The 21,404-nt window shown below is 38.6% G+C and overlaps 1 protein-coding gene across 8 annotated transcripts in view; it reads right to left on the bottom strand.

Annotated features, from left to right (window-relative positions):
• Nucleotides 1-21,404, bottom strand: part of rbms1b (RNA binding motif, single stranded interacting protein 1b) — a 172,096-nt gene that overhangs the window by 73,187 nt on the left and 77,505 nt on the right. For all 8 annotated transcript variants that reach the window (XM_087268581.1, XM_087268584.1, XM_087268580.1 and 5 more), the window contains exon 2: nucleotides 8,473-8,654. In XM_087268581.1, coding sequence (XP_087124707.1) covers nucleotides 8,473-8,654 — 182 coding nt within the window. The remainder of the gene's footprint in view (nucleotides 1-8,472; nucleotides 8,655-21,404) is intronic.

Here is a 21,404-nt window from a genome sequence, read left to right as displayed (position 1 = left end):
GGCAATGTTTCCTCTAGGATTTTTTCCAGCTGTGGCGGAAGGCCTTTTTTTTTACACAGATCTACCAACTACCTGTGGCGTTATTATTTCAATGACAAATGTCGTGAGCGCAGATATGCAGATGCAGATATTATTAGATGCTAATCTCTGTGCTTGCGTGCCGATTTCCTCTGCTCGTGCACAAAACTTCTTGCACGCCCCCTCAAATATAAGCCGCTTCAAGAGCGCGCAGATCTTCTTGAGCACTCTCAAATAAACGCTGCTGGGTGCGATTTAGTGCGATAATGTGACGAGTATGTCTCCAGCATTTATTAGATTTGCTGGGAATATTTATGAATCTCCAATAGACCTACAGAGTACACACTGAACAGAAACACACTGTAAACAAACAGCAGTTCTCAACTGTAAAATAGGGGGGTTTATCAAAAAGTGCTCTGTAAAGCGTTGCACATTGTAACCTTATATTTTAGGGTGAACTTCTGGCAACCACAGCTGCCGGTATTTTACCGTAGATTATACCCGCTAATTTTTACAGTGTAGGACAGAGATATTCAATTGCAGGCCCACACAATTCGTTCCGGCCCTCCAAATAGTGTGACCAAGAAATTAGAAATAAATTTAGTTAAGTCGAAAAATGGTCAGTGTAGTTATGAAGTGACGTTAGGGCTGGGTGATATGGGCGAAAAATTATATCCCGGTATTTTTAGGAGGAATGACGGCAGTGTTTCCTCTAGGATTTTTTCCAGCTGTGGCGGAAGGCCTTTTTTTTTTTTACACAGATCTACCAACTACCTGTGGCGTTATTATTTCAATGACAAATGTCGTGAGCGCAGATATGCAGATGCAGATATTATTAGATGCTAATCTCTGTGCTTGCGTGCCGATTTCCTCTGCTCGTGCACAAAACTTCTTGCACGCCCCCTCAAATATAAGCCGCTTCAAGAGCGCGCAGATCTTCTTGAGCGCTCTCAAATAAACGCTGCTGGGTGCGATTTAGTGCGATAATGTGACGAGTATGTCTCCAGCATTTATTAGATTTGCTGGGAATATTTATGAATCTCCAATAGACCTACAGAGTAGCATTAATGCCTCCTGAAGTAAAGTGAAACGGCTATACGTCGTGTTTGCTGGCCTCACGCATCACGGACCTGTCAGTCAAACAGTCAGCACGTCACCTTAAAGGGTAAACAAATGACGCACAGCACTACTATGGTTAAAAAAATATATAATATAATTTCCTTACCCTTTAATACGTTTTGGTGCGATTATTACCCGCTAATAAAAAAGCTAAATGTTTTGACTGAGAAGCTGTAATGTAGCTTTGGAAGAATGAATGTAGCAGAAACCATGGACAGTATACGATACATGTTTGGTATTTTCCCATAAATGGTTACTTGAGAGTTAAAGCCTTTAATAAAACTTCTGAAATACAACATTTAAATGTTTGTAAAAAAAAGCCATATTGTACAATGCACTGTTGTTGTGTAGTTTCTATTTCAATATATTCACATTTTAATTAGTGATGCACCAATATGGATTATTGGGCCGATATCGATAACCGATAACTCTTTAGACTTGGAGGCTGATAGCCGATATGTATAGACCGATAATTCTAAATATTTCAAAATGTTATATTTTTATACAGCAAACTTCATAAAAGACTGAACTGATCTTATGAACTATACTCAAAGCAAAAAGCAGTAATTTCAAAATTGCAAGGTGATTAAATAGACCTATATTCACCATTTCACATAAATCAGCATGCACACAATTATTTCATTTTCTTCATAACAAATTAACATGTAACTTAACTGTTGCATAAGAATAATAGGTTAAAAAACAAAATGGGATTTAATCAACAAGCAAGTTAAACATATTTTAAATAAAATGAAAATTAACAAGCTAAGAACTGAAACCAGCTCAAATGTTCTTAAATAAAACATATTACAGTAAAAAAAGCCTTTTTAATAGGTGTTTTAACAGTTCAGAGCCACTGTACAAGCTAAAAACTGAACACAGAATGTATTACTTAACATGCGGCATGACTATAACAACGCATTAATAATAACGAATTTTTATATTAATCATAATAATCATATTAGATTACAAACAACCCAACAAGTTGTTTGGCACGTGTGCATCACTGCTGTTATGTTTACACATGTAATATTCTTTCCTGAGGCGATCTAAAGCAAAATACACAATGACACTCAATCAAACATATCTACAATGATGAGGAACATGGTTACTTACTGTGTTATTGAAGCACAGAAATACCACATGAAGAAAGGACGGACTTTGAAGGAATAAACAATGTGGGGAGAGCTCCATTATAGTGCACTGGGCAAGTCTGGACAAGTTCCGCCCAGTTCTGTACAATTACGTAATTTATCGGCTTAAAGATCTCGGCCTAATTTAGACATCGGACCGATAACAATAATCTTAAAATAGCATTTATCGGCCGATAACGATATGGTCGCCGATATATCGTGCATCCCTAATTTAATGAAGAAAAATACAACGTGGAAGTCTTAAGGAGCAGAAAAACAAACTATAGGGTCTTATATGCTGTTGTGTCATCACTCATATTGCAAGTCATATCTCTCCAGCCCCTAATTTGGGATGCTCTTCATGAACTGGCCCTCATGACAAACTAATTGAATAGCTGATTATTTGACTTCTCTTTCCTTATTCCTTTCATTTTCAGCAAGAAACGAGTTCAATTACTCGGTCAAACCACCCACCCAAAACTTTCTAGTCTCCCCGACTGCATGTTCTTTCTCACATTGGATTGCTTTGCTCCTGAGTGTCATTTGTGTCTGCGGCAATGCATTGTGGGTCTGTTTTTCTGTCAATCTCCCTCCTCCGAGGACCGGCTTCTGTGATTCTGCTTTAAAATCACTTCAAAATCATCCAATAGACTCGAAGCGACACAGCATATGCCTCATCTTTTATTGATGGCACTGGTCCCAGAGCTCTTAGAGGGGGAAAGTCACCCTGCAGCCCTTGACACCGAGTGACCGAAATATGAGAGTTCATTGAGCCGCAGTGCTGGGCTGAGGGAGATTACAATACAAGAGCAAACAGCAGCTTTTTTTTCCCCACACCGTCCCACATATATGCGCTCGTCTTTTAGCTTCAAGTGGTGTTTATAGCATTTGTTGCATGGTTCTTTAACGCAGACCATTCACTACCTGACAAAAGCCTTTTCGTGGATCCCAGTTGTAAAAGCAACAAATAATAACTTGACTTCTAGTTGATCATTTGGAAATTGGTAGATTTTTCTGATGAATCATCTGTTGAGCAGCATCCCAATCATCACCAATACTGCAGAAGACCTCCTGGAACCAGCATGGAGCCAAGATTCTCTCTGAAAGGACCTAGTGGACTCAGACACGGCCCTAAACGTATCAACACTGTTTTTCAGCCTTCATAAAGCACATAAACACTGTTATTTTTGTAATAAAATCCATGTTAGCCATTTAGCAGTGAAGCTAGAGTCACCGGGAAGACAGAAGCCCTGCCCATCACGCGAATCCGCATTTGTTCTGAAGTGAATTTTACATGTGAACGAAGTGGATTTGATGCACAAATGAAGCGGGGTTTGACGCGTGAATGAAGTGAGTAAACTGAAATGTTCACATGGCTATTTACGCGCGAATAGCTCGATTTATTTGCGCATCTGTGCCTGGTGTGAACACAGCATTACACTTTTCCCTTTTCAAAACTGTCTTTGTCTTTATATATAAATAGTCTTTGTCTAGACCAGGGGCCTCATGTATCAACGCTGCGTTTCACGCCAGGTTTCACGCTCAGAATCGCTCACGTTTGGATTTACTAACGATGAACTGAACGTGGGAATGTGCGCACGCCAGCCATAAAGCTGCCGTGGAGGTGCGCACATTCCCACGTTCAGTTCATCGTTAGTAAATCCAAACGTGAGCGATTCTGAGCGTGAAACCTGGTGTGAAACGCAGCGTTGATACATGATACATTTTTTGTGCGTGTTTGTTTTATTTCCATTGGCAACTCCTAGCGGCAGTTGTGTTAAATTGCTCTCTACAAAGTGTCTGAGCCTTGCAATGGCAGCTGTATGAGACGGGTTCATCTAGCAGGTATATAAGGTTTCCATAACATACAGTTGACCAGCTAAACATTAAAGCACAATTTGCAGCGGTCGCCTGTTTTCCCAATGTAATCTGAGCGATCTACTGCACACACATTGCTATAAAGACACTATCTGAAGATGAATTTGCATGCGTGAATCAGAAACATTTCCATTCAATAAATGTGCAAATAAAATATGATGCACAAACTTATTAATGATTCCTACTTGTCTTTCTCATGATAAATAGTTGGTAAAATCTGATATGTAGCGGGGAAAAAAAGAAGAAAGAGTTCATAAGACGCTGGATTCGAACCGAGTTCATGCTCGAACGTGTCAAAACATGTTGACATGCATCTTACGAGCTGCGCCACTGAGACTGTTAAGGGTACTGCAACATTTTACGCCTATAAATCACATAATTTCTTTTCTAATTCACTCAGTGCGATGTTCAGAACTGTGTTAACAGCATCAGCTAAACTCTACCACTATATTTTTTTCTTTTGTTGTTAATTCCGGAGAACAAACTTGCAAATAACACCACTTTTCTCCGGTCTACCTCCGAAAGCAGCACCTCCAATTCACATTCTGTTGAAAGTTTCTCTTCTTGCTTGCTTTTGCCTTTGCTTTTTCGTTGGGTTTTGCCAAAGTATAGTCATTTGCATATTCATACGGGGGAGAAGGCAGGGAGGGGTATTGTGCTCGTGCATGTTGCGCTCAGTTTCACGTTCATTCAGATGTACAAAAGAATATGCGTGAGATTCGGCGTACGCAGTGTTTCATACATCTGAATTTTTTTCTGCGTACGCACATTTACAGCTTTGTGCGTGCGCAATGTTTTAGTAAGATTTCCACGCAAGTTTTAGTACATGAGGCCCCTGGGGTGTCCTGGAGAGTTTAGCTCCAAGCCTAATCAGACATACCTGAACTAGCTAATCAAGCTTTTGCTATATATACTAAAAACTTCCTGGCAGGTGTGTTGAAGCGAGTTGGAGCTGAACTCTGTATTGTATATAGTTTTTGTTTAGACGTATACCAATACAGCGCCATGTGTTGATGGACACATTTCTGTGTTTCTCAGCAGCAGAAGTCATCACAGTTCAAAACTTTCAAGGATTTAAGATTATGATTAAACATGCCATAACGGTCTTACGAAAAGGGTTCAATGACATCATGCCAACGTCTGACCTGCTCCGAGTGTCAAAAAGGCCTTGGGTCTCAGTCGGAGCAATTACACTATATACGCCTCTCAATAATCTTCCTCCATTTCTAGCGCACACTCTCTGATCAATAGACCGACCTCCGAGCCATTCGACCACATGTTCAAACATTCATCAAGCAATAACTGCACATTGTTTCAGAATGAGCATCGAATACAACAGTGACCCTGCGAGCAGCGAATGGATCATTAAATCGCCGGCCACAGTAATCGATCTCCATTTGGAGGAGCTGTGAAACCAGGACTAATGAGACATGTCCTGACAAACAGAAGCACTGGAGGCCATGCTCTTCATCTTATCTCTTACTACAGCAAATAAAACACCTGTCAAAGATGAGTTTTCTAACACACCGAGTCCGTCTGAGCTGTACTCTAATGGCAAGATTTCATACACAAGCTTAATTCAAAGTGCTTTACATAAACTGATTAAAATGACTGAAAAATGATTAAAAACTGATTTAAATGTGTTAAAACAGGTTTTAATGGAATGAAAAAGAGAAAAAGAAGAATCTGTGGTACGCAGCACAGTGCTCATTCAGTAAAGGCACAGCTAAACAGATGAGTTTTCAGTCTTGATTTGAATGTGCCTAATGTTGGAGCACATCTGATCATTTCTGGAAGCTGATTCCAGCAGCGGGGGCGCTGGTAGTAGCTGAAGGCCAGTTCACCCAGCTTTGACTAAACTTCTGTAATTTGTAGTTTATATCATCCTAAAGATCTGAGTGATCTGTTTGTATTCAGTGAGCATATCTGTAATGTATTGAGCTCCTAGGCCATTTAATGCAACCCGGGCTCATTGTGGAAACGTAGCCCCTCGGACGTTTCTGCGGACCGTGAGATACGTCCTGGGAGGTACGTATTCGAGCATTTTTTGTTTTTGCGGATTCGCGAGAGGCCGCTGTGCGCGCTTTTTCACGTCTCGGGCACCTCTCGGGAGCGCGCGCCGTTCCCGAGATTTCCCGTTGATTTCGACCGCATTTTCGGATCTTGCCGCATTCTCACCGCCCTGCCGCGTTCTCACCGCCCTGCAGCGTTTGCTCGAAAAAAACTAAACGCGTCCGTACGTACCTCCGGCCACGTAAATCGCTGTCTCCAGAAACGTCCGCGGGGCTACGTTTCCAGAATGAGCTTGGGTTGATTTAATGATTTACAGACAAGTAAAAATACTTTAAAATCTATTCTGAATGTAGCTTGGAGCCAGTGTAAAGACCTGAGGACAGGTGTGATGTGCTCCGATCTTCTGGTCAGAATCCTGGCAGCAGCGTTCTGGATGAGCTGCAACTGTCTGACTATCTTTTTGTTACAGTAATCCATCCTGCTGCTGATAAAAGCATGAACAAGTTTCTTTAAGTCTTCACTGGAAACAAACCAAGATTCTTGACCTCATTTTTGTTGTTTGACTCTTAGAGTCACGGTATGCATTCACCTTGAGAACCTCATCTCTGCTCCCAAATGCAATGACTTCAGTTTTCTCTTTGTTTGACTGAAGAAAGTTTTGCCACATCCAACTGTTAATTTCACCAATGCATTGGCAGGAGTCTTCAAATCACTGAGTCGGGGCATAGTATTGGATTGTGCAAAAGTTTCTAACGGGCCACAAGAATGCAAAATTACTCTATATGAGATTCCACTTTATTTTGATTCTTCTTTAAGTAGCAATGACCATATTTGTGCACATGGCAGACTAGATGCCAGAAGTGCAGAGATGCTCCCCTTATGCTTTGTTCACACCAGACGGGCAAGTGTGGACAAAATCGCAATATTTGTGCGTAAATAGACGCATGAACATTGAGTTTAATTGCTTCATTCGCGCGCCAAATCTGCTTAATTCACGCATCAAATTCTCATCACAATAGACACGGATTCGAAACATAGGCAGGGCTTCTGTCTGCCCGGTCACACTAGCTTCGTTGCTAAATAGCTAACAGGGATTTATTGAGAATAGCTGTGTTTATGTGCTTTAGAAAGGCTGAAAAACTGAGGTGCACCCAGCTCTGAGAGTTCACCAACTCCTCCTGAAACTATACCTGGATAATGGAAGCTTTCAGCGGTGCTTCAAATTGAGCAGAACCCAGTTTGACGAACTGTTGTCGGTGTCGGCAGGAGGATTATCCCCTCGGGACTTCAAAAAAAAAGCCCTAGGTCTTAATCATGTCCCTACCAGTGACATGATTAGCTCCTGATTGGTTAACGTGGCACGAATGCCTGCTGAAGTTCAGATTTTCCATCTCCAGCGTTTTGCACGTCAATTGCACAAAACGCTCAACTTGCGCCAATTCATTCACGCCAATCACATCATTTGCATGCATCGCGGCGCAGGATGTCTCTTCGTGTCTTTGTATTGACTTAAGATGTAAATCACTCGTGCCTGATGCTTCATCTGCGTCTGGTATGAACACAGCATTAGGCCTGTTAAAACTTTATATTTTTCTTTTACGATTGGACTGCAACAATTAATTTATAAAATCATTAATTATTGATTTAATTATCGGCCTTAATATCTTACTGTTCGCATGTTTATGTCCTAAATTTTTAATGTGAAGTACAACACTTCTTTTGCTTGTTTATTTATATTTTGGACATTTAGAGAAGTTTTTATGTTCAAAAACAAGCACTGTTTTTCATTTAAGGTGAAAATAAAAGACGTGGTAAACTGATTTACGGATTTAAATAGTTATAATAAGCAAAATGTCAAAAAAAAAAGTACATTTTAGTTCTGCCTTTTGCTTGAATTCATTCACACACCCATTCATTCATTTTTCTTCTGCTTAGTCCCTTATATATCACCACAGCGGAATGAACCGCCAACTATTCCAGCATATGTTTTACACAGCGAATGCCCTTCCAGCAGCAACCCAGTACTGGGACTCTCCCACACTCTCATTCACACACACAAACTCATACATCACAGCCAATTTAGTATATGAAATTCACAACCAAAGCACTCAGAGGAAACCCACAAAAAAAATGGGGAAAACATGCAAACTCCACACAGAAATGCTGGCCCAGTAGAGACTCAAACCAGCAACCTTTTTGCATTGAGGCAACAGTGTTAACCAAGTGCCATCCTTGCTTCAATTCATTGTTCTTTATTCAACATTATTGTCTGAAGGTGAGTCAGTCTAGCAGTAAAGGATGTTTTACTCACGGCTGGCAGAGTTTGACCAGGTCATGGTCAGTGGTGGATGGCAGTAACCCGCGGATGTACAGGTTGGTTTTACTGAGCTGCTCCCAGCCGGCTGTGCTGCTGCTGCTGCTGCTGTGATTAGTGCTGCTGTTGGTTCCAGGACTGGGCGGAGCCATCGGATGGGAGGCGGGGCCAACAGGTGGCTGGGGGAGGAGCATCAAAATAAGACAAAGTCAGATTAGAATGACCTTAAAGTACACATGAAATCAAAACTAACCATACTGATATTGTTAGCTCACATTGCTAGTTTTGTTGTGAACAATTCATCTGTGCATGCCATTCCGAAAAAATTGTTTGCCCTTGTAATCTAAAACTGATATCTGAAAAGGCACTTGCTGTTGGTTTTCAGTTCAATTCTCAGATTAGGTCTATGGTGGTGGGCGTGGCTAACATACTTACCACGCCCCTCCAGCTATCAGCTATAGCCCCTTCCACACATACAGACCTTTCCGGAAAATTGCCGGCAATTTTCCAGAAAGGTTGTATGTGTGAACAGGTCCTTTTTGAAAATACCGGTAAATTCGTTCTGGCTATTTTCTGGAAAGAGAAGTTGTAACATTACCGGCAATTGCCGGAATGCTGCGCTGTGTGAATGCAGAAGGAAGATTACCGTAATAAGCGCGTGCACGTCTAGAACGTGCTGACGTGAGACGTCTGCTTTAGCCAATCACAACAGTCAGACGCGTTTACGTCCGCACGGTTTGTGAGGATAAAAGCCTTTGAATATTTTTCCAGACACATTTAGCTGCTAGAAGTTAGTCAGATCACGTTTATATGTTCTTCTTAATGCCAACTGTGTAAACAATCATTGATGAGATGCTCATGATAAGCCGTTGTTTGTTTACCTTCAAGCTTTGCGTGCGTCTTTGAAACAGCCTGTGAGCGCCTGCACACGCACATATTATGAACATCTCGACATGCGAATATGATCCTGCGAAAGTTGTTCACAATATTGATCATCCACAGAGTTTGTAATTTAGTCAAATGTTTACAAACACAAGCGCAGCCGTTTAAAGCTCATTTGTGGTGAATGATGTCAGAATTTACCGGTATTTTGGAATGGATGTGTGAATGCTCTTTTCCGGAAAAATTCCGTAACGTCCTCGCCTGTGTGAACAGCGCTTTTTTCAATATACCGGTAAAGTCGTTCCGGAAATTTTCCAGATATTTACCGGTATCACTGTGTGAAAGGGGCTTATGACAACAAACAGAAATGCTGAGCAGGAGTCTGTTAGGATGTAATCAATCACAATTTTAGGTTATAATCTCCAAACCTTTTTCTAGATCTTTCTGAATGAAATGCCTTCTTTACTACATCCATTCAGCTGACAGAAGAAAAAAAACAAGCCACTCCCACTGTTTTCTCATTTAATATTTTCTCTAGGAACTGCATCATAATATGTAAAAAAAAAGGTTGCAGTTTCCGGGTCATGCGGACTTTAAAGAAAACAGTGACGTTGTGAAAACAAAAGAAACATTAGAAAACACACTAGAGGACTAAAAATTTAGCAAGACGTACTGCAGTAAAGTGTGTAATATTCAGTAATTTCAACAATTTCTATCATGTGAAGTCAACTGATAAACCAGGGACGCATTTACACTTGTTAGTTAATGGTTGGAAACACCTTGTGGAATTGGGATTGTCCCAGTAAACAATAAAGCCTGAGTCACCCAATTCAGACATAATAGGTTAAATTATGAGATTAACCAAAGCGTCAAAAAAGTCGTTCATTAAACAGATTATGAAGGAAAATAAACAGCCTATAATTTAGGTTTGTTTATCTAGTGTTTTAGATAAATGCTTAATCTTATAATTATTTACTCACCCACTTGTGGGTTCAAATCTGCATGCTGGTAAATAGATGTGTTTTTAACATTTAAGACTAAAGGTTGGGCTACTTTAACATTTTATGCCTATTTTATGCTATTTTACATCTTTCACCTCCTGAAAATAGACAGAAATGCCAAAAATTAAAAAAAATAAATATTAATAATAAAAAATGACCGAAAGTTTTCTATACTGTGACCAATGTCTAACTAATATTTTGTAATTAATTTCTTAAATAAATTTGTAGCATTTTTTATGAACATGTATATAACATGTATAAAGTTTAGATTTTAGTATTACTATGGGTTAGACTATTTTAACATTTTACCATGTTTAAAACTTTTGCCACCTGAAAATAAATAAATAACTTGACAAAGTTGATTTACCAAAAGTTTTTTCCTACTGTAATCAATGTGTAATTGATAATTTGTATTTAATTTTAAAAATATATTTGCAAATAGTTTTAAATAAATTTGTAATTAAAGAGAAATTTTTTTTTTTGTAATTAATAGCATTAATAAATATTTATATATTATTATATTTATTTATTTATTTTTGCAACAGTTCCGATTTTAGTATTAAAATTATTAGGGCTATTTTGACATTTTACCATGTTCAAATCTGTCTTCACCTGGAAATATTAAACAGAAACAGCCAAAATAAATAAATAAATAAATAATTGACCAAAATTAATTAGCCAAAGATTTATACTGTCTGCAATAAATATGGAATTAATAATTTATAATTATTTTTTTTAAATAAACTTCTAATTAATTAAAATACATTTGTAATGAAATTTAAAATGTTTTTTTTGCAGATTTTAATATTACTATAGGTTGGGCTATCTGAGTTTTTATTAGACAGAAACAGCTAAAAAATAGCTAATTGACAGAGTTTATTAGCAAAAGTTTTTTTTTAAATAATGTACTTAATATATAATTGATCCTTCAAAATTACATTTTTAATGAATGAATACATTTTTTAAATTAATTTGTATTTTTTTTATAATATTTTAAAATAAATAAATAAGTAAATAAATAAATTTAATGAAATGAATTTATGTTTCTTTATTTTTTGCACATAATCAGCAAAAAAAAGGTTAATAGGCTATATGCAGAAGGACCTTTCATTTTGCAGTAACTTGGGTCAAGTGCTTCCGGTGAACTGTATGCAGTTACAAAATCTGCGCGCTTATGTTCTGTTTTCTTTAGAAATCAACAATCTTTACTGCTTCATTGTTGAATCCAGTTCCAGTTGTTCCAGTGCCATGTCTTTAAAATATGAACATTTATTTTACTCTAGTATATTTAATGGTGGAGCATGTGTGAAGTGTCCGTCATTACTCACTTCCTTTTACCGGCTGAATGAGTGCATCATCCGGGTAATTAGAGTGCTCTTATTATTATTAGACTTTTCAGAGTGAAAGCACTACTTACACTGATATACTACAAAATGGCGTAGAATAGTGCATGCGATGCGATTTGATTTGAGACGCAGCTATTGTGTAAAAAAAGAAAAAGGAAGACAGACAAACAAGCAATATTAAACATTTTTTGTCTGGCATATACTTTTTAATCAATTATTCCACGAATTAACCCCTTAAAATTTAGATTATAAAATATAATAACTACTTTAATTTAATCCTTGAAATTTTTAATTTTTAGTTTTTGTTATTAAAATTTAGTTCTGATAAAAATGTATTTTTAATGGATAAAAACAAAAGTACTTCTACAAGTACTACAAACCTAAATAGGTCTGATTTGCACTAATAAACATAATGATAAAATTAATGATAAAAAAAAAACACAATAACAGATGCAAAACAGGAAGACAAGGTCACAATGTACAGGAAGGGCCGGAAATGTTGAGGCCTCTCACAATAGGATTTGATATTTAAAAAAAAAAGTGATCTGAATGTAATAATCATTCATTCAGTAATTTTCCTTCAGCTTAGTCCCTTATTTATCAGGGGTGGCCGCAGTGGAATGAACCGCCTATTCCAGTGTATGTTTTACACAGAGGATGTCCTTCCAGTTGCAACCCAACACTGGGAAACACCCATACACTCTCACATTCACACACACACACACACACACACTCATACACTACGGCCAATTTAATTAATCCATTTCACCTATATGTGTACTGTGGGGGAAACCGGAGCACCCGGAGGAAACCCATGCCAACACGGGAAGAACATGCAAACTCCACATGGAAACACCAACTGGGACTCAAACCATCTTGCTGTGAGGCGACAGTGCTAACCACTAAGCCAGAGAGTAATAATTAATTACATAAAACAAATATTTTCTTAACAATTCATCCATTTCTATAGCACTATTTACAATGTTGATTGTGCTTTCAGCATGAGTGCAGTTATTTGACAAGTAATAAGGGGGTTTGTACTTTACTGTATATCAGGGTTATTCAATTAGTTTGTCATGGGGGCAAGTTTATGAAGAGCATCCCAAATGAGTGATGACACAACAGCATATAAGAGCCTATAAGCTTTATTTTTGCTCCTTAAGACACTCACGTTTTGTTTTTCTACGTTAAAATGTTAATATGTTGGATTTTGAAACTACATAACATCAGTGCATTGTGCAATGTGGCTTTTTTGCAAACATTCAAATGTTGTATTTTAACGCACAACAAAAGCAGTGCATTGCTGAAGTTGGCTTCTTCAGACACATTCATATGTCATGTCTTGAACTGCACAATTATGGGTGCAACAATTATAGATTTTGGTTGCACGATTATAGTCTGAAGAATAATTATGGTTTTACGATTATCATGTCTAATGAAAATTTAAGCTTTATATTAGGGAAGTATTTAAATCAACGTTGTTATCATCCGTTTTCATAAATACATAATAATTAGTCTAACATTTCTTTTGTTTACATTGCACTAAAAGCCACACACAACTCTCACCACTACGCCGTGAGATGTGTTCTACTGCGTGCGCCTGCAAGCATCACTCCGCTTGTAATGATCTGAGTGGGAATCGAATCCGGGTCTACGGTGTGGTTAGCAGTAGCCCTTACTAGATGAGCTAAGTCAGCAACTGGTGGCCCAAGAGCAGAGGACGAACAAAGTTAGTCCACAACTAATGAATTTCAAAAAAATAATATAGTCTTTACTGAGGTGAATTTGACAAAAAGCAGAGATAATATCTCTCTACAGCAAGGGTTGAAAAAGTACAACAAAAATAGGATAGCCGAGCTTCATGAAAATACATACAAAATAAAATAGACACGAGGGTCTCATAACAATCAAACAGCAAAACAGCAAGCAAAAAAGTCTTGAGAACAAGCAAAAAGTTTTGAGAACAACTTAACTGGAAACTGGACGAGGCAGCAAGTGGTTGGGTTCAGGACTGAACATAGAGCAGGATACAAAGCAGTCTTATATAGAGCAAAGAACAGGTGGTGGTGATCACGCTAATTACAGGAGAGTTTAGAGGAACAAGAGTCACTACTGCCATCTAATGTTGAGGAGTATAAGGTAATATGTGCGCCCCCTGGTGGGTTGGGGGATGTGATAAAGTGCTGAGATATTACACTGCTGGCGCGCGCATATTCTTGCTTTAGAAATAACGAATTTGCATGCAGAAAAGATGTGTGAACAGCCCGCTGCTATCCGCTTGTTAAGTTGCTGATGTATGTGATACTGTTTCCTGGTCCAAGCCCCTACTCATTTGAGTTGAGAAATTATTTGTTTATGATCACTTTTTATTCATATTACACATAAAAGTTAATTTTATATATAAAGTCATAGTGTACACAATCTCTGGGCTTGCTGCATAACAAATACCAACATTTGAACAATTTATAAAAAACTTTCTGGCCATCAGATATTAGGCATGGACATATATATTGCGATTGTGATTTTCGAAAGTATTAAATCGCTTTGTAAACGTTTGTTATTACCATTTCATGAGTCTCCCCATACAGTTGAATAGAGTGATTGGAGCCGGAAGCCGCTTTGCGTGACGTCACACTTAACAAGCGGATAGTTAATCCAGTGTGCATGTGTATAGGCCTTGGTGTATAAGCTCGGAACTTTAAACTAGCGCACAGTTGGCATAACTTTGTTTAGCTTCTGCAGTTTTGTTCCGTGCAATAAAAACGGAGTGCTGACAAGCCTTTACGATTAATTATCCAAATGCTTTTGGCTGCTCGCACCACTCGCTTAATGTCAGGTGACCCACGCTTTGCGCAGCCTTCAACTGTAGCTTGTGCTGTATTGATTAGACGCACGTCACTTCATAACTATAGCGGCCATTTTTTGACTGAACTAAGTTTATTTTTGATGTCTTAGTCACACTAATTGGAGGGCCAGAACAAATTGCTGCCAATTGAATAGCCCTGCTGTATATACTTCAAATGTAAAACAATAGGAATATTGTACAATAATGAACTATTCAGTACGATCGCCACTGTTCAATATGCATATGAATATTTTAGCTTTCCGGCTTTGCATTAAAATTTTAAAATTGTATTTTGCATGTACTCCATTGCTTTAATTACTCTTTGAACTAGAACTAACGTAAATAGGTTTTCTCTTCATAACACACACACCTTATGTACATTTCAAGTCAAAATTATTCGCCCTCCAGTGAATTTCTTTCAAAATATTTCCCAAATGTTGTTTAACAGAGCAAGGAAATTTTCACAGTATTTCCTATGATATTTTTTTTCTTCTGGAGAAAGTCTTTGTTTAATTTTGGCTAAAATAAAAGCAGTTTAAATTTTAAGGTCAATATTATTAGCCCTCTTAAGCAATATTTGTTTTCGATTGTCTACAGAACAATCCACGGTTATTGTAACTGTACGACGATAGACAAAGAAAGTTGAGAATCCACATGCAATACTTTATTAAACAGAGAAAGGTCAGGCAGGCAATCCGCTTGTTAAGTGTGACGTCACGCGAAGTGGCTACCGGGTCCAAGCGCTCTATTCAAATGTATGGGGAGACTCATGAAATGGTAATTATAAACATTTACAAAGCGATTTAATACTTTCGAAATTCACAATCGCAATATGTCCATGCCTAATATCCGATGGCCAGAAAGTGATTCATTTTTTCATAAATTGTTCAAGTTTGGTATTTGTGATGCAGCAAGCCCAGCGATTATTGTGTACACTATGACTTTATATAAAATTAACTTTAATGTGTGATATCAATTAAAAGTGATCATAAATGAATAAATTCCCAACTCAAATGAGTGGCGGCTTGGACCCGGAAACAGTATTACATACGCCAGCAACACGTCATCACTTAACAAGTGGTTGCTCAACACAGGAGCAAAGCAGAAGCATGCAGGTTATCCAAAAGAGTAGGCAGGGTCACGTGTAAAGCGATCAGTTCAGGTGGCAAACAACATAAAACATTTAACAAGGCGAGGGTCAGAAAACAGCAAGATAATGGAACACTTTGAAATGCTACAGGGTATAAACTAAACAAGACTCAGCAATGTGTGTGGAAATGAGAGGTGTCCTAATAGTGCAAGTAATGAGTCAATGATGAGCTTCAGCTGTGTGTCTGTCATCGGGGTCACCTGGAACAGGTGTGTGTGTGAGGTGCATGACAGGATTTGTAGTCAATCTGGTGGCAGATTTGTAATTCTGTAACAAATCTGTGACTGTAACAGTTGTACAATGACCCTAACTTGCCTAATTAACCTAATTAAGCCTTTAAATGTTGCTTTAAGCTGAAGACTAGGTTCTTGAAAAATATCATCATGGCAAAGATAAATCAATTATTAGAAATCAGCTATTAAAATGTTTAGAAATGAGCTGAAAAAAAAAATCCTCTGTAAAAAAATAAACAAAAGGGCTAATAATTCTGACATCAACTGTATAACGTCATATACAGCCCTACAACTTTTTTTGGTGGATCGTTCAATAATTATTCGAGAATTGGAGCTGAATCAATGCCAAGTCTTGTGTGTACAGGATCTGTTGGCCTGAATCTCATGTTTGTCAGCGCTGGGATAAGTATCTGGCAGTGCTGTGATCCATATCTGCAGTGCAGTCTCTTCTTCTTCTTCTTCTTCTTCAGAAAGACGCTGTCAGCATAAAGTGGGTCCTCAGGGGCCGAAAGCTCTGACCTCGGAGCCCAGCTGATGGAGACGACGCTTGCAGCATCTCAAGAAGCCCAATGCGGCACCAGAGGCCGAAGGGCGAGCGCTCAACATTTCTGTGCGCGCTCAAACCTTGTGTAAAAGCTTTGTTTGTAGACGAGCTCCATGTGCAACAGACCCAAAACACCAGACATTAGAGCCTTTTTATATGGGATATTCCATCCACTTGAATCCTGCATTGATCATCTATCCGCTTGTTAAGTGGTGACGTGTTTGTGACGTATGTAATACTGTTTCCGGGTCCAAGCCGCCATTCATTTGAGAGGAGAAATCATTCGTTTATGATCACGTTTTATTCCTATCACACATTAAAGTTAATTTTATATAAAATCATAGTGTACACAACAATCTCTGGGCTTGCTGCATCACAAATACCAAAAACTTAGCAATTTATAAAAAATTAATCACTTTCTGGGCATCGGATATTAGGCATGTACATATATACTGTGATCGTGATTTTCGAAAGCCTTAAATCGCTTTGTAAACATTTATTACTACCATTTCATGAGTCTCCCCATTCAGTTGAATAGAGCGCTTGGACCCGGAAGCCGCTTCGCGTGACGTCACACTTAACAAGCGGATAGTAGATCTGTGATATGGGGGTATATTTGAGACAAAATAATAAAAAATTGTTTACGTATTTTGTAATTCACAAGTGTTTTCTGTTTATTTACGGTTGCAAATTGCATTATGGGATGTTGATCTCTGCTCTGTCCACTTTTAATGTTGAAAATTCAACTCTACAGTTTAACAAAGTGACTTTTATTGACATTTAAGTTGAAGTAATATAATGCATAAGAAATAATATATAAGAAATAATAAGTGTCATGGTTTCCGCTACATTCATTCTTCCGTGGCGGGGCGCCACACCAAAATTCATCCCTGCCACGGCAACATTACAGCTTCTTATTCAAAATATTCGGTCGTTTTTTAAATAGCGGGTTAAAAAAAATAAATAAAAATTCGCACTGCAAAACATATTAACAAGTAAGTGAATAATAACAGCGCAAACTTTTCTGTGACCGTATAGTGCTGTGCGTGCTGTTTAACCCTTTAAGGTGACGTGCTGACTGACTGACTGGTGCGTGAGACCTGCAAACACGGCGTAGCTTTCAGTTATGAACACAGTTTCCATAATTATACTTTATTTATAGATAAAGGTCTGTGGCTCTGCATATAATCACTTTATCTTGCTGGAGTTTATAGCCGTTTCACTTTACTTCAGGATGCATTAATGCTGCGGTCTACTCCACAAGTCTATCGGAGACATTCATAAATATTCCTAGCAAATCTAATAAATGTTGGTGACATACTCGGTACATAAACGCACTAAATTGCATTTCAGCAGTGTTTATTTAAGGGCCCGCAAAAAAATCTGCACTTGAGCAGCGTATATTTGAGGGGGCTCAAGAAGTTTTGTGCACGAATAGAGGAAATCGGCGCTCAAGCAGAGATTGACATGCTCGTAGGCTATTACATGAATGCGATCTTGACTTAATACTGCGCCCATGACATTTGTCAATGAAATAACGCCACAAGTAGAGGTAGATCTGTGTAAAATAGCTAACAGAGTCTGCCTGCCACAGCTGGAAAAAATCCTAGAGGAAACACTAATTACAAGGTGTAGCATAATATACAACACCAACCCAGACAACATATCACTTTAAAATACAAAAAAATTGTTAATAATATAGGTTAATAGTTTTTGGCAGAAAGATCAAGATCCCATAATGCAATTCAAAAGCATAAATAAATGAGAAACAAAATAAAAACATGATCACAAAATAAGGAAAACTGCTAATTTACAGTTGTTTTTAACAGTGTGGGATATTCCATGCAAAAGAATCCTGCATTGAGCGTCTACAGTACGTCTGTGATATGGAGTTATATTTGTGACAAAATAACAGAACATTTCTTATATATAATCAGGGGTGCCCAAACTTTTTTTTTTATGGAGGGCCCCAAACCAAACTTAATTGAGGCTGTTTTAACTACCTGGCTCGCATGGTCTTTATTTTACCCATAATAACCAAATCATGATATAATTACAGATAAGTTACACACAAATGATCATCCGTCAATCCCTTTTTCCGCAGGACTTTGACATGAATAGGCAGAGTGAACTGTGTCGTTAAAATGGCATCAACAAACTTGGTAAGTAACAAAGGTGCGCAACCAACAAGAACCAACCAACAGTATCAGGATTTCGCTAAAATTACTAAGCACAATCATGAAAGTGAAAGATTAAAGCAGTGTACTGACGCTATAGCCCCTTTCACACAGTGATACCGGTAAATATCCGGAAAATTTCCGGAACGACTTTACCGGTATATTGAAAAAAGCGCTGTTCACACAGGCGAGGACGTTACGGAAATTTTCCGGAAAAGAGCATTCACACATCCATTCCAAAATACCGGTAAATTCTGACATCATTCACCACAAATGAGCTTTAAACGGCTGCGCTTGTGTTTGTAAACATTTGACTACATTACAAACTCTGTGGATGATCAATATTGTAAACAACTTTCGCAGGATCACTTTCTCATGTCGAGATGTTCATAATATGTGCGTGTGCAGGCGCTCATAGGCGCACGCAAAGCTTGAAGGTAAACCAACAATGGCTTATCATAAGCATCTCATCGATGATTATTTACACAGTTGGCATTAAGAAGAACATATAAACATGATCTGACTAACTTCTAGCAGCTAAATGTGTCTGGAAAAATATTCAAAGGCTTTTATCCTCACAAACCGCGCGGACGTAAATGCGTCTGACTGTTGTGATTGGCTAAAGCAGACGTCTCACGTCAGCACGTTCTAGACGTGCACGCGCTTATTACGGCAATCTTCCTTCTGCATTCACACAGCGCAGCATTCCGGCAAATTGCCGGTAATGTTACAACTTCTCTTTCCGGAAAATAGCCAGAACGAATTTACCGGTATTTTCAAAAAGGACCTGTTCACACATACAACCTTTCCGGAAAATTGCCGGTAATTTTCCGGAAAGGTCTGTATGTGTGAAAGGGGCTTATGACACTATACCTGATAGATTCAAAAAGACAGAAGAGTCTGAAACAAAAACGTTTCAGTATTTACATGGCAAACAAAGCAGACCAACAAAAGTTAATCGAACAATGATGGATCAAAGCAAAAGGAGAAGAAACACACACAGAAAACAAATTTTAAACACCGCTCAAGCCCGAACTGATGCGCCGTTTTCCTTATATAGTGTCCCACCGTCCTGCAGCACAGCGATTGGAACTATTCTCATCTGAGTTATTGCTCGTCAGTCCGTGTACTGAATGACTGACATCCAACACAGCCAACCCGCATATCTTATAAACGCAAAATGAAACCAGCAAAAGCGAAACAACAGTCCCCAAACTGTATTGAGATTTCACAGATGCCGCAATTAAGTCTCAAAACACTTAAGGCAACTTAATGCAACTTAAGAAGCTGAAGCTTCTACTGCCACGTATAATTTTGGGTTCTCACGGACGCAATAAAGATATATTTGGCCATAATAACAGTGATCAAAGTCTTGTGGTAAATCGTGTGCATTTTGTACACATCCTAAAAACAGCAATTTCCCCAGAGTGAAGGGGAAGAAATGGAAAACAAACCCACACCAAACACTGAAGGTATTAAAACAAGCCTAAAAACTGGAACTTGGTATTGATTTCTCCAATAGATAAACACAAAAGCCCAACCTTCATACCTCAATATCCACAATCAACAAGTAAAAGTCACGATGATCCGTATGAAATTGTGATTTAATCAGAAGAGCTTCAACCCAAAGGCGTTGAAAATGGGGAATGTCTGAATAGGATTTTCTGAGGTCAATGCTTTGCTGCCTTCATTCTCTGCACTATAAAAGAGTTCTTGTATGCTAAAGACATCACTTCCGTCCTGTTTGTAAGGACACAGATGTTCAGATCTGTGGAGGTCTTCCTGCTCAAGTGGCCTCGCTGTTAAACTGTGATTATCCCGCTCGCGCTCTTTTGTGGAAGTAACAAGGAGGAGGAAGTGTTGGGAATCTCTGGTATGCAGCAGCGACACAGTTCACTGAATGAACTCCAGCCAGCGGAAAACTGTCCTCCAGTGTTCCCATCCTGCATTTACGCAACTTCTGCTCCACCAAAGAACTAACAGAAAGTTCATTGTGAGGATGCATTCTAGGGCTGGGCTAATAAATCGATGCACTACGAATTAAGAAACGATTCTCTCTTGAATGGATTCTGATTAAGGGTGTCACGATTCTCCAAATTCTCGATTCGATTACATTTTCGATTCTGAAGGCATGATTCGATTCGATTTTCGGTTATGAATAATTAATTAATGACCAATTAATTATTTGTAGGCTACCGTTTAAACTACCTGACCTGCATGGTCTTTGTTTTACCCATAAACAAATCATACAGTAAATGAATAAAGGCAAGATACACACATAATTACCACCTGTCAATCAGTTTTTCTGCGGGACTCGTGAATAGGCAGTGATCTGTGTCGTTATAATGGTTAAAAAGAGGTTAAAAAGTCGGTTAAAAAGAGGCACAACCAACAGGAACCAGCCAACAGTATCTGAGGTGTTCGCTAAAATGACTAAGTACAAGTGAGTGAAAGATTGAAGCAGTCTACTGATCCTCTGACTGCCTGGACCTGCTGTCTCGAGCGCATGGCTGTATGTGCATCTGTGTCTGTGTGGTCACGTGATGTGCATTTTCAGAGGTAGAGGGGAAGGAGGGCTGCTCAGAAATGCTACACGCCACTGTGGATGTCAAATCGTTGTCGTTCTAAAATGCCATTTAAAAACAAAGACAGTGTAAACAGGGTCTGAGTGTGTACTTTTCGCGAGCGGATTTGCAACGGTGGCGGGCGGAGGATCGCGATGCCGGTGTTGTCTATTGGACGAACCGTACG

Source organism: Danio rerio, chromosome 9 (assembly GCF_052040795.2).
Source record: "Danio rerio strain M-AB ecotype USA chromosome 9, GRCz13ab, whole genome shotgun sequence".
Lineage (NCBI taxonomy): Eukaryota > Metazoa > Chordata > Actinopteri > Cypriniformes > Danionidae > Danio > Danio rerio.
The sequence above is the reverse complement of the archived record's forward strand: the minus strand, read 5'-3'. Positions and strand labels throughout refer to the sequence as shown.